Consider the following 14,903-nt stretch of genomic DNA (forward strand, 5'->3'; position numbering starts at 1 on the left):
CTGGCATAAGAATAGACAGATCAACGTTTGGAATTTAGAATCCAAAACGAAACCTGCACATTTATGGTCAATTATTTTCTTTTTTTTTTTAATTTTAACTTTTATTTTAAGTTCCCGGGTACATGTGCAGGATGTGCAGGTTTGTTACATAGGTAAATGTGTGCCATGGTGGCTTGCTGCACAGATCAACCCATCACCTAGGTATTAAGCCCAGTATCCATTAGCTATTTTTCCTGATGCTCTCCCTCCCCTTGCCCCTGCAACAGGCACCAGTGTGTGGTGTTCTCCCACATGTCCATGTGTTCTCACTGTTCAGCTCCCACTTATAAGTGAGAACATGTGGTGCTTTTCTGTTCCTGTGTTAGTTTGCTGAGGATAATGGCTTCTAGATCCATCCATGTCCCTGCCAAGGACATGATCTTGTTCCTTTTGATGGCTGCACAGTATTCCATTCCATGGTGTATATGTACCACATTTTCTTTCTCCAGTCTATCATTGATGGGCATTTGGGTTGACTCCATGTCTTTGTTATTGTGAATAGTGCTGCAATGAACATATGCGTGCATGTATCTTTATAATAGAATGATTTATATTCCTTTGGGTATATACCCAGTAATGGGATTGCTGGGTCAAATGGTGTTTCTGCTTTTAGATCTTTGGGGAATTGCCACACTGTCTTCCACTGTCCTCTACAATGGTTGAACTAATTTACATTCCCACCAACAGTGTAAAACTGTTCCTTTTTCTCTCCAACCTCACCAGCATCTGTTGCTTCTTGACTTTTTAATAATGGCCATTCTGACTATAGGCCAATTTCTAAAACCTTGAGCAATATATAGTGTTGACTAAAGCCAATGTTAAATATTACATGATCTTGTAGCTGATGAAGGTCCAGGGATGTCCTGAGTTCAACATTTATTTACTAAGTGCCATTATGTTTGAGACATGGTAGGAGGTACGGTTAGAGACATGGTAGGTTGTTGATTTGATTGTTTACCTAAATATAGGACATTTCTCTTGGGAATCTGTCAGTTGCTAATTGTATTAGGGACAATAAAACCACAGTTCATGCTCTCTCTGAAACAGAGAGGAGGGAGGCTTCTCTGCGGGAAAACTCATAGCCATTACTTAGTAGACTCGATGAGAAGAGTGGAAGTGGTTAGAGAGAGAGGTGGCTATGAGGATATCACACAGGATATATAGTGGGGAGGAAGGGGAGGTTAAGAGAGAGATGACTGGGAAAATATGCTGGCAGAGATGGTAAGGGTTGGGCACGGAGAAAGAGGCAGCTTTGGATGCCAGTTAAAATGGCTTTTCTTTGTGTTCATTAAGTCCTAATAAACTCGTTATCCAACAATGTTTTCAAAGCCACGCATCTTTGTCTCTAAGAAATGTAACTTTTGGGATAAGTCTTTCTGAATATGGGAAACTCCTTCACCAACGAATCATTTTTTCCTACTTTTCCTACTCCTCTCTCTAGGTGGAATTCTGAACTTCCCTGATCAGAAGTCGGGGCTGATCTTTTTGTAAGGGGGCTGCTTCCACTGAGAATAGACCATGTCTGTCAGATAAGGATCTATCCTCTCAGTCTACTGTGGTGGCTAAGAGTGAAAAATTCTCCCTTTCTCTTCTGAGGCCCCTTGAGACACACCCTGAGAGCTTGTGAGGTCATACTTTCATGATCTCTCAGATCTCCACTGGTTGGCATGAAGCCCAAGGTGCGGGGAGGAGAGGTTCACATCCAGTGGCAGTGGTTTGGTGAACTGGGGAGTCCCCACCCCAGATCTGTTTCCCTCTACTAGCCCACTACTACCACCCTCTACTAGCCCACGTCCCACTGCCGCCCTCCACCAAGACCTTGACATTGTGGCCTTGTACCAAGCGAGGAATGGCAAGGCCCATATAGTGAGTGCAGAGCCCACTTCCTGGTTTCATGCTTGGTGAGTATCATTTGCTCCTGCCACAGATGCCCTTCACCAGGACAAATGTCAAATGAGTTTAAGGTCGACAGCCCCATGCCACATCCTAGTGAGTCAGAATTAGATGTACACACTCTCCAAAGATGAGCTCTTGAAACAAGTGTCACTTTCTTGGGAACACAGCACAGGCTGCTGAATAAATGCCAGATATCAGACACTTTCCACCTTTGTTCTTGGACAGCCCAGTGCTAAAAGCGCTGAAGGAGGCCAAGAAAGAACCTAATTCTGACTCTTCTTTGCTACACCTGCATGAGGAGCCTACTTTGTACTTGTCCATGGGCCTGCAGTTCCTTGCCAGGACAGTTTTACCTAATCAGAGCCGAGCTAATAATTCTGGCAACCTGAACTACATAGGCAACCCTGCAACATTGGTTGAGGAGCTCTTTCTAGAGAAGGATTTCTGGATATTTTGATGTGTATCTGTGTATTTTGACTACTATTCAAAAATTAATATTTAATCTTACTCAGTATTGATGATGAAAATAATTCAAATTAATTTCGGACCCTCAGATAAATGCTTTTTTTTGGCGTTCTTTACTCTTACAATAGTGTAGGATAAAGAGAAGGGATGTTATCATTAACTTGGGATTCAACTGAACTCAAATGAACACATATTTATTACTGACCAAGTTCTTGACAGCACTAATTTTTATTTTACTATCTGTAAAACATGGGTAATTATTCTTTCTACATCATAATATTATTTTGAGCAGCAAATGGGATAATACATTTGAAACAGTGCATAGCATATTGTGAGTGCTCAATAAGGTTTTATTTATTCTTTGCCTTTTTTTTTTTTTTTGAGACAAGTTCTCTCTGTCATGCAGTGGCATGACTGTGGCTCCCTGCAGCCTCAATCTCCTGGGCTCAAGTGCTCCTCCCACCTTAGCTTCCCAAGCAGTTGGGACCACAGGGGCGTACCACCATGTCCAGGTATTTTTTTATTGTTTTATTTTTTTTGTATAAATAGGGTTTCATCATGTTGTCCAGGCTGGTCTTGGACTCCTGAGTGCAAGCAATCGGCCTGCTTTGACCTCCCAAAGTGCTGGGATGACGGGTTTGAGCCACCGCACCAGGCCCTTTTTCTTGAATGCACAAAGGATGGCCTCATTTCTAGACCTTTCTTCCAACTATTAATAATTATAGAATGTCTTTTGCTCATCCAGGTCTTCTCTGTCTTTCAAGGCCTAAGTCCAGGTCTTTCCTCCTTGTGCTGTCAAAGCCTACAGTGATTTTTCTGTTCTTTGAAACCTTATGACTTATATTGCCTGTAGGTATTTACTAAAGGTTTTATGTACAGGGACTATTTTCCCAACTGGCATAGAAGTTCATCAAAAGTAAGGATTGTTGTTCTATCCCCTTGTGCTCCAAGAGTTGAGTGTAATAACTGCTGCATAGCAAGTACTCAATAATTGCTGATGCTATTTTTAACCAAACTACCAAATAATATGACAACCATATTATTCATTCAACTACTGAATAACACTTACAGCAGAGAAAAAATTTCTTGAGCACCAGCTTTTGGACAGGCATGCTTTTTGCACAGGGTGTGGTTGAAGATAAATTCTCTAGATTTAGACTTTTGGAAGTTCATAGTTAACAGCAGTGATTTTTAAATCTGAACCTTGGTTGCTTGTAAAAATGAAGATTCCTGGATCTACACAGACCTTTTGATTAGAGTCTTTGTGAGTAATCTGACCATCTGCACTTAAAACAACAACAACAACAACAACAACATATTTTGGTGGTGATTCTAATGCACATTTAGAGTTTAAGAACCACTGGGCTGGTAACCTTCCTATTGCATTATCAGCTGCTGCCAGACATGACACTTGTACATTACATTATTCAGTCATTTAGTCAAAGAGCCCATATTTGCCAAGTGGGTAACTGACTGTTCCTTTTTTTTTTTTTTTTTTTGCTTCACTTATGGGAGCCCTGAAACCCAAGAGGGAAGCCTGGAGTGTGGGCTCTCCCTTTTCTTTCTCATGATGAGGTCATTGCCAATCATCTGTATGGCAACTTCTTCTTTTCTCTAAGCTTGCTATTAGAGAATACAAGGAATGGAATATTAAAATCTTCATAGAATTTTTTTCTTACTTCAAATTCACGTGGGAGAAAAATAGTACTTGTGTGGTATAATAAAAATTATACTGAAATTGAAGGGCATGCATCAAATCATTTCTGTGAGCCTTAATTTCTTCATATGCAAAATATAATGTTCAACTAGAATATGACTTCTTTTGCATTTTTTTCATGCTTCTAAGACCATTACATTCAAAATTCATGGCTATACTTCAATTCTGGCATGGATACTTATGAGCATTTGCATTTCATCCTTGAGTATGGTGTGGACTCTTCAGACCTTCCAGATTGAAGAAGCTTTATTCTATAGACTGTGCTTAGATGGACACCCCCTGGCCCTTTGATATTTTCTATTTTCTTTGAGTATGTGGAGAAGATCTGGGGATTTTGCTTTTCTTGATATACAAAACACTAAGTCTATGTGTGGGGGTAGATCAAATGTCTTCTGATTGTTTTCTGTCAACCTTTCTCATGAAACCCAAATTCTTTTGTATTGTTTCTCTGAGGTACAGGGAGTCAGGGCACTGATATGATAACTTTGTTAGTCTTTGTGTTTTCTTTAATCCATTCCTTCATTCTGTTGTCATATATAAAGTTTATATAGTATTATGTAGAATAAATTATGAACATGACATGGATATTGTTTTCCATGTGCATCCAAGAATAATTGCTGATGTTTATTAACTTCTTGCAACGTTCCATGCCAGGTCCTGATCACTGATATATATTATTTCATTCAAACTTCACAACTCTCTGATATACAGATTTTTACTCTCTCCATTTTACAGATTAAGAAACAAAATCAGCAAGATAAATGCAATTTTCCCAAGGTGACACAGCTAAGTAGTCTTGAGTAGAGGAGATAAGACTTGTATTCACTGGCAGTATAATCAGTCAATAGGGTGTTTTTTTAAATATTGGGGTTAACTGTACATTCTGTGAGTTTTGACAAGTGTATATAATGACATGTATTCACCATTACAGAATCATACAGGATGCTTTCAGTAACCTAAAAATACCCTGTGCTCTACCTGTTTATTCCTCCCCCATTCCTAACCCCTGGCACCCTCTGATCTTTTTAATCTCCATAGTTTTACTTTTTCCAGAATGTGATATAGTTAGGTCATTCAGTATATACCGTTTTCAGATTGGCTTCTCTTGTTTAATAATATGCATCTAAGATTCCTCCATGTCTTTTCATAGCTTGATAGTTCATTTCTTTTTAGTGCGGCATAATGTTCCATTGTATGGTTGTATCAGTTTATTTATCCATTCACCTACTGAAGGACATTTTGGCTGCTTCCAAGTTTTGACAATTATGAACAAAGCTGCTATAAACATCTTTGTGAATGAGTGACTTTAAATACTTGCATGGGAATACAGAAACTGAAACTCAAGGATTTGATTTAGGCCTTGAAGATGGTAAGATTTTAATGGGCAGAAACAGATGGAGGGACATGCTGGAGGCAGTGGTGTGATCTTGGCTCACTACAACCTCCGTCTCCTGGGTTCAAGCGATTCTTGTGCTTCAGCCTCCCCAGTGGCTAAGATTACAGGTGCATGCCACCATGCCTTGCTAATTTTTTTTATTTTTTGTAGAGACGGGCTTTTGCCATGTTGGCCAGGCTGGTCTCAAACTCCTGATCTCATGTGGTCTGCCTGCCTCAGCCTCCCAAATGCTGGGATTACAAGCGTATGACACTGCATCTGGCCTACATTTTTTAAATGCTTACCATGTACCATGTGCTGGCAAACTGCTGGATGCTTTAAGTTATCCTATCTAAACTTGGTGCTCATCTTCTGGAAAGTTCCACTCACAGTATTATGTCTTATTTTCACATGTATAAAGGCTAAAGCTAAGAAATGCTATAAGTTTTCCAAATTCAAAGAACCAGAGAAGTCACAGTTTGAACTAAATTTGACTCCAAAGTCTATGCTCTTTGTGCCATCCTACCAGGCTGCCTACCCAAGTTCAAGGAGATCAGAAAAAGTAGTTGCCTAGATCATTAGACACGGAAAGGAAATATGGGGCAATAAAGCTTGACAATGAGGTTGGAGCCAGGCTTTTCAGCGCTTTGACTTGGGCACTGTGGGGGTGTCTCTGGGCACTGGGGTAGTCAGCATGAGGTCATCAGGTATGGAGGATGAGGGGGAAGATGGTTGGAAGGCCAATGAACAAGAGGAAGGACCACCTTTTTCTACTTCACAACATTGCCTAAACTTGTAACAGAAGTAAGAGACTTCTGAGGATATGCAAACTTCTACCCCTATGTGACCTTCAGGAGAAGGAACAGGATGCCTGAGTCTGGAGTTCCAGTAGATCAGCTTCCTCCAGGTTGATCTACTGGAAGTCTAGACTCCAACACAGAGGAAGTCACATGTGCTTTACTCACTCACTGCCTGTCAGCATCATGGTCCCAGAGAATGTCTGATTGGTCACTACCACTCTTACTTCATCAGGGTACTTCAAAAAGTTGGAACATTCCTTAAGTTGCAGGATATTTTTGGAGATCTTTGCAAAGTCAGTCAAAATAATCAAATCACAAGGGCTTTTAGATCAGGGAGTGAAAGTAAATTTGGGAATGAGGAAGCTTTATGTTTTTTTCTCTTTTATTAAATTAGACTTAAAGTCACAACTTTTAAAATCTAAATCATGGAAAGCTAGTGCTGAAAGGAATGCCCCTGATCTTTTAGTGACTTTTAAAGATGAGAAACTGCCATCTAAGGAGATTATGAGACTTGCTTAAGTTGGCACAGTGCCTACCTGCCTGGCATTAGCACTCTGTCGCTGCACACTGAGGCCTGTGCTGTTTGTGCCACTCCACAGACGGCTTCTTTCTGACTTTAGCACGTGGCAATTCATGCTGGCACTAACTAGCCCAGGGAGCAGTGGCAACAGTTATTTACCCAGGGAACTATGGTCATAGGGTCATTTGCCTTCTGACAGGTTTTCTTCCAGAGCATTGCCCTTAAGCACGAAGGACACTAATTAGCCATCCTGCCACAAACAGTACACAGAAGGCGGAGAGCTGAAGACTCCTGCTTCTACCCAAGTCTCTCCATGTGCTCAGCACGTTGAACTCATATTGTTCCTGCAGCCCAGTCCCTGGCAGGGCTCAGAATGGCTCTCCATTCTTCCTATGCTGCCTGTTGGTTTTAGCTTGGTAAGGCTTGTGATTATACTTATAATAGAAGTAGGGAATTCCTCATCTGTGTGGGCAGGTGCCAGTGGAATATGCTTGACTGAAGCTACCAGTGTGCCAGGAGAGTGGGAAACAGGAATTCCACTACCCAGGGCATAAAAACAAATCCATCTCCAAATTTTTGATTAGGACGTCATGCCAAAATAAGCTTGTGGGAAGAGCCGTTGTTCTTGGCAGGCATAATAGGCTTTTTTTTTTTTTTTTTTTGAGATGGAGTCTCCCTATGTCCCTCAGGCTGGAGTGCAGTGGGGCGATCTTGGCTCACTGCAACTTCTGCCTCCCAGGTTTCAGTGATTCTCCTGCCTCAGCCTCCCAAGTAGCTGGGATTGCAGGCGCGTGCCACCATGCCCGGATAATTTTTTTTTTTTTTTTAGTAGAGATGGGGGTTTCACCATGTTGGCCAGGCTGGTCTCAAACTCCTGACCTCAGCTGATCTACCCACCTCAGCCTCCCAAAGTGCTGGGATTAAAGGCATGAGCCACCATGCCCAGCAGACACTTTTTTCTATTTTCTTTTTTAGTAGGTAAGACAAACATATGGCACAAAACTTTTTAAAAACTTAGACCATGAAAAGCAGAGGTCAATCCTACTCCTGACCTCAGGCTTCCAATTTTTTTCTCCAGGGACAACATTTACAACTAGTGTCTTGTGTATTCTTTCAGATACATTAATATATTGTATATTCTTTCAATGCCCATACAGGTGTTATTATTATTATTTAACACAAATGGCAATATACTTTATGTATAATTCTCCCCCCTCCCCCAACTTTTTTTTACTTAAGAGATCTTGGAGTTGGCTCCATATTGAGCTTCTTTGTTCTTTTAACCACAAAAGTACTATAAATGTTTTATCTATCAGGTTTCCTCTCTTCACTGTTTTACTTCTCTTTTAGCAATTGAGTACTGATTTAAGTTAGGTTTTTTAAGCTGTTGAAGAGAGAGATCCAATGTTTAAAAAAGCTACACTGAATATATTGAGCTCTGTAGGATTGGGACAGTTTTTATTGCCTTTGTCCTCTGAAAATAGGATGCTTTTACTCCTGTGTTAAAGTGAAAGACCAAACAGGCAGGAAGCTTCCAGAACTCCCTCCCAGTGCATTCTGGGAGTCTGTGGCCATGATGGATTGACTGAACACAGCATTCTCCATGAGGGAATCTCTACGACTGAATGGGTTTCTTAACAATATGACTATAGTGCTACATTATCCAAAATGGGAAATTGGGGTGCAGTGAGACAAAACAGTATACCAAAGAAGAGTTTGGCAGAAATGCAGACAGATCTCAGACGCTTGCATGAAGGAGCACAATAGTCCTAATTTGTCTTAAGAGATGTTATGGAAAAGCAAGGGGGCAAGGTCCAATTTTCATAGAAAAAGTCAGGGCCGGGCATGGCGGCTCATGCCTGTAATCCCAGCACGTTGGGAAGCTGGGTGAGAGGATTGCTTGAGGTCAAGAGTTTGAGACCAGCCTGGGCAATATGGCAAAACCCCATCTCTACACCTCAAAAACCCCAAAAAGCAAAAATTAATCAGGTGAGGTGGTGCATGTCTGTAGTCCCAGCTACTCAGGAGGCTGAGGTGGGAGGATCACTGAGACCAGGGAGGTCGAGGCTGCAGGGAGCCGTGATTGTGTCACTGCACTCCAGCCTGGGTGTCAGAGTGAGACCCTGACTCAAAACAACAACAACAACAACAAAAAGTCAAGTCTTCTGTTGTTTTTTTTTTTCTCTATAGGCTACTGCATTTCTGCTTCGCTGTTCCATTAAATATGACTTGCGAATTTCATTTGTTCATGTTTTTTTCCTAAAAATATATCTTTCTTCCTCCCTCAGGTATCACATCGGTATCCTCAAATTCAAAGTATCAAAGTACAATTTACCGGTAAGTACTGTCAAAAGTTTGATTCATATTTTTGAAAGAATCTTCTCTTCAGTCTCTTAATTTCCTCTGGAACACAAGATCTCTCCTTTTCCTAAGGGAAGGAATTAAATTCCAGTTAAATCCCAGAATTGGTGTAGCCTGCATATTGTTTTCATTAGGGATACAGGTGTATAAAGAGAAAAGGGGATTAATTATTCATCAAATATGTGCTTGTCTCTGTACTAATCACTTTATGTTCCTCATTTAATCCTCCAAGGAACCTTCTGGGTAGAAATTATTTCCATTTCTTAGTTAGGGAAACTAAGGCTTTACTTCTTACAAGTCTGTCTGACTGTAAGACACATTATTGCCTGCTAATTGTATTCCGGGGCAAGAGTTTACCTTAATGAAAGTTGGAGGAAGCCCTTGATAGAATAAAATCTTCGACTCCAGAGAGAGGATTGTTTGGTTGTTTGGGTCCGTGATTACTGCTAGCACAACCCCTAGTGGTTTCCACATGAATATTCATTTTTTAGTTAAGTTCTCCTGAGCCTGAGGGAAGGGAAGTATTTCTTGCCCTCCATAAGTGGTCCTCATTTTCAGTTCAAAGTATGTCCCTCTGGACTGGTACAAAGCAAGAATTACTGAATTGTGGCTAGCAGTGGGGACCTATTCTTTTGCCTAACAAAGGAACATGGGCCAGAACAGGGTGTGTCTAACATGTGGTTACTTGGCTATTCAGGATGATTTTAGTGCTAATATGAAAATAAAAGAAGTTCAGGCTTTTTGGCTTGCACTTGGGCTGGCCCTGCACAAAACAACCAAGTCTATCACTGCCTCCTACTCCACTTCCGCCTTTTCTTTCTCCTGTGGCAGTGATTCTTCCCAAAGTACCTTCTGGGAAAAACTAGCAATAGGAGGTAGAGAAGAGAAGCAAGTATATGCCCTTGAGCTCTTCCACCTGCAGCTTTGAGAGCCCACCCTGAATCCACGGATAAGGTGTGCACAGCTGCATTATTAAGCTTAAGTGACTGCTAACAAAGGCCACTGGTAACTGCTGTGGATAGGTCCAATGCCTGGGGCATGTGTAAAATTTGCATTTCATGGTCAGGTGACAGAAAGGCAAGAGTTGAAAACAATTGCTTTGAGTCAAGCTTCAGAGTATGGGTGGTGTGCAGGGCTAAGGCATGGGGCACCACTGCCACCCTTTGCCCATAGTTCATCCACTGAGCAAGAAAGGAGGCACTGAAGTTGCCAGTCCATCCCTGTTCTGAAAAATTGGGGAAACCCTGAAGCCACCTGTCCTGCTATAGGTGCTTTGTGACAATTTCTGTAATCTCTCAGCTCCTGAATCTCAGCCCCATCTGAGACTCTCTTGGCCACTAGTGTTAGCGTTGCCTCTTCTTCCATTCCACAGGTAAAGCAGTTTCCACCCTGCGGGTAGAAACACAGTGCTCTCTTGCTTTTACTCTTTTCTTTTTCTTTTTTTTTGTTTAAGACAGAGTCTCGCTGTTACCCAGGCTGGAGTGCAGTGGCGCGATCTTGGCTCACTGCTTTTACTCTTTTCAAAATCTCTCCCTATCACTTTCTCTTCATCTGGTTCCAGATGTATTGGAAGGTTGTTACCCAATTCTATGCTTAGGAATTAATTAAACAATTTTTCCCCTATCCTCCCTAGAATATAAGAAGGAGAAAGGGTTCATCCTTACTTCCCAAAAGGAGGATGAAATCATGAAGGTGCAGAACAACTCAGTCATCATCAACTGTGATGGGTTTTATCTCATCTCCCTGAAGGGCTACTTCTCCCAGGAAGTCAACATTAGCCTTCATTACCAGAAGGATGAGGAGCCCCTCTTCCAACTGAAGAAGGTCAGATCTGTCAACTCCTTGATGGTGGCCTCTCTGACTTACAAAGACAAAGTCTACTTGAATGTGACCACTGACAATACCTCCCTGGATGACTTCCATGTGAATGGTGGAGAACTGATTCTCATCCATCAAAATCCTGGTGAATTCTGCGTCCTTTGAGGGGCTGATGGCAACATCTAAAACCAGGCACCAGCATGAACACCAAGCTGGGGGTGGAGAGGACATGGATTCTTCATTGCAAGTGAAGGAGGCTCCCAGCTCAGCCACGTGGGATGTGACAAGAAGCAGATCCTGGCCCTTCTGCCCCCACCCCTCAGGGATATTTAAAACTTATTTTATATACCACTTAATCTTATTTATCCTTATATTTTCTAAATTGCCTAGCCCTCACACCCCAAGATTGCCTTGAGCCTACTAGGCACCTTTGTGAGAAAGAAAAAATAGATGCCTCTTCTTCAAGATGCGTTGTTTCTATTGGTCAGGCAATTGTCATAATAAACTTATGTCATTGAAAACGGTACCTGACTACCATTTGCTGGAAATTTGACGTGTGTGTGGCATTATCAAAATGAAGAGGAGCAAGGAGTGAAGTGAAGGAGTGGGGTTATGAATCTGCCAAAGGTGGTATGAACCAACCCCTGGAAGCCAAAGCGGCCTCTCCAAGATTAAATTGATTGCGGTTTGCATATTGCCTAAATTTAAACTTTCTCATTTGGTGGGGGTTCAAAAGAAGAATCAGCTTGTGAAAAATCAGGACTTGAAGAGAGCCATCTAAGAAATACCACGTGCTGTTTTTCTTTACCATTTTGCTTTCCCAGCCTCCAAACATAGTTAATAGAAATTTCCCTTCAAAGAACTGTCTGGGGATGTGATGCTTTGAAAAATCTAATCAGTGACTTAAAAGGGATTTTCTTGTATGCAAGAAGAGTGAGATAACTTATTGTGAAGGGTTAGCTTTACTGTACAGGATAGCAGGGAACTGGACATCTCAGGGTAAAAGTCAATATGGATTTTAATAGCCTGGGGAGGAAAACACATTCTTTGCCACAGACAGGCAAAGCAACACATGCTCATCCTCCTGCCTATGCTGAGATACACACTCAGCTCCATGTCTTGTACACACATATGCATTGCTGGTTTCAAGAAATGAGGTGATCCTATTATCAAATTCAATTTGATGTCAAATAGCACTAAGAAGTTATTGTGCCTTATGAAAAATAATGATCTCTGTCTAGAAATACCATAGACCATATATAGTCTCACATTGATAATTGAAACTAGAAGGGTCTATAATCAGCCAATGCCAGGGCTTCAATGGAATAGGATCCCCTTATGTTTAGTTGAAATGTCCCCTTAACTTGATATAATGTGTTATGCTTATGGCGCTGTGGATAATCTGATTTTTCATGTCAACTTTCCGGATGATTTGTAACTTCTCTGTGCCAAACCTTTTATAAACATAAATTTTGGAGATATATATTTTAAAATTGTAGCAAATGTTTCCCTGACATTTTAAATAGAGGATACACCATTACAGAATCTTTCTGGATGATTCTGTGTTATCAAGGAATTGTACTGTGCTACAGTTATCTCTAGAATCTCCAGAAAGGTGGAGGGCTGTTCACCCTTACACTAAATGGTCTCAGTTGAATTTTTTTTTCCTGTTTTCTATTTCCTCTTAAGTACATCTTCAACTATATTCCCAACCCTCTATTTTAATCTGTTATGAAGGAAGGTAAATAAAAATGCTAAATAGAAGAAATTGTAGGTAAGGTAAGAGGAATCAAGTTCTGAGTGGCTGCCAAGGCACCCACAGAATCATAATCATGGCTAAATATTTAGGGAGGGCCTACTGTGGACCAGGCATTGGGCTAAATACTTACATTTACAAGAATCATTCTGAGACAGATATTCAATGATATCTGGCTTCACTACTCAGAAGATTTTTGTGTGTGTATGTGTGTGTGTGTGTGTGTGTGTGTGTGTATTTGACTTTTTGTTATTGTCCATGTTCTGAAAAATTGCAGCTACTCAGTGAGTGATATCCGAAAAAGTAAATGTTTATGACTATAGGTAATATTTAAGAAAATGCATGGTTCATTTTTAAGTTTGGAATTTTTATCTTTATTTCTCACAGATGTGCAGTGCACATGCCAGGCCTAAGTATAATTGTTGTGTGTGTTTTTGTCTTTGATGTCATGGTCCCCTCTCTTAGGTGCTCACTCGCTTTGGGTGCACCTGGCCTGCTCTTCCCATGCTGGTCTCTTCAACCACACAGGGATATTTCTGCTATGCACCAGCCTCACTCCACCTTCCTTCCATCAAAAATATGTGTTGTGTGTCTCAGTCCTTGTAAGTCATGTCCTTCACAGGGAGAATTAACCCTTCTATATACATGGCAGAGTTTTGTGGAAAGAGAATTGAATGAAAAATCAGGAGATCAGAATTTTAAATTTGACTTAGCCACTAACTAGCCATGTAACCTTGGGAAAGTCATTTCCCATTTCTGGGTCTTGCTTTTCTTTCTTGTTAAATGAGAGGAATGTTAAATATCTAACAGTTTAGAATCTTATGCTTACAGTGTTATCTGCGAATGCACATATTAAATGTCTATGTTCTTGTTGCTATGAGTCAAGGAGTGTAACCTTCTCCTTTATTATGTTGAATGTATTTTTTTCTGGACAAGCTTACATCTTCCCTCAGCCATCTTTGTGAGTCCTTCAAGAGCAGTTATCAATTGTTACTTAGAGATTTTCTATTTAGAGAATGCTTAAGGGATTCCAATCCTGATCCAAATCATAATTTGTTCTTAAGTATACTGGGCAGGTCCCCTATTTTAAGCCATAATTTTGTATTTAGTGCTTTCCTGGCTCTCAGAGAGTATTAATATTGATATTAATAATATAGTTAATAGTAATATTGCTATTTACATGGAAACAAATAAAAGATCTCAGAATTCACTACTGGTGAGAGTGTTGGACTGTTCATTTACCCTTCTCTTCTCCATGTTCTGAGTAGCTCATCCTCTGAAGAGGGGAGGACGGGGCAAGCTTTCCGGTTTCCTACTTGCCTCCAGTTTTAGCCATCAGAGACACATCTGAGGGATGGTTGAGGTGGCAAAGCTCATCTTTGCTTTTGAAAAGATGCTCACTGGAAGTCCTTAGAGTCCCTCTTCATGGTTCGAGAGACTGATTTAAATAGAGTTCTACCATGTACTGTTTTTCCTTTCCTCAGAACCTTATTTCTAACCCTGGATGATTTCTTATGTCCCCTCTCCTTAGTAGTAATTACATCTGCTGTCTCAATAAAAGGTCACAACTATGAAAGGGTTTGTGTAGCATAGTCTGGCCACAGTGATCCCTGTGCTACTTTTGATGGTGCTAATGATGCTGTCCTCCTTAAAACACTTCTTTCCCCTGGCTCCTTTGACCTCGCCCTTTTCTGGACTTCTCTTTCTCTTTCTGTTCTCTGCCTTTCTTAGTGTTCATTACCCCTCTTCTTTCTCTGCCCACCACTTTAATGCTGGTTTACTTCAGGACTCTACTGTCAGCCCTATTCTTTCTCTACAGCAGAAACTGCAATCCAGCAGCCAATAAGCTGCAGTCTAGCCTATGTCTGTGTTTCATCTGTTTATTAAGTTGAATTTAGTAGCTGATATTTAAATATTGGGAAATTTCTGATCTTTTTTGAAAACAAAACCAAAAACAGAAACAGGAGATCTGGTGATGCTGGGCCCAATTTTGTCATGGCAGCAACCTTCCCAAACAGAGTGGCAGCTTCCCTCTTTAAGGAGACTCCATGCTCTCCATTTCCCAAGAGTTCTCGTCACCCACACAATGTGCAAATGCACTTATACCAACTCACTGCTGAAGTCCCTCAGGCATGTGAGTTGTGGTCTCTGCTCTA

General features: G+C 40.9%; 1 protein-coding gene across 3 annotated transcripts in view; it reads left to right on the top strand.

Annotated features, from left to right (window-relative positions):
- TNFSF4 (TNF superfamily member 4) overlaps positions 1–13,960 on the top strand; it is a 230,892-nt gene extending 216,932 nt beyond the window's left edge. For all 3 annotated transcript variants that reach the window (XM_030823964.1, XM_030823965.1, XM_003258892.3), the window contains 2 exons: positions 9,101–9,149; positions 10,807–13,960. In XM_030823964.1, coding sequence (XP_030679824.1) covers positions 9,101–9,149; positions 10,807–11,156 — 399 coding nt within the window. In that variant the 3' untranslated portion in view covers positions 11,157–13,960. The remainder of the gene's footprint in view (positions 1–9,100; positions 9,150–10,806) is intronic.
- Positions 13,961–14,903: the final 943 nt, after the last annotated feature.

Source organism: Nomascus leucogenys, chromosome 12, assembly GCF_006542625.1.
Source record: "Nomascus leucogenys isolate Asia chromosome 12, Asia_NLE_v1, whole genome shotgun sequence".
Lineage (NCBI taxonomy): Eukaryota > Metazoa > Chordata > Mammalia > Primates > Hylobatidae > Nomascus > Nomascus leucogenys.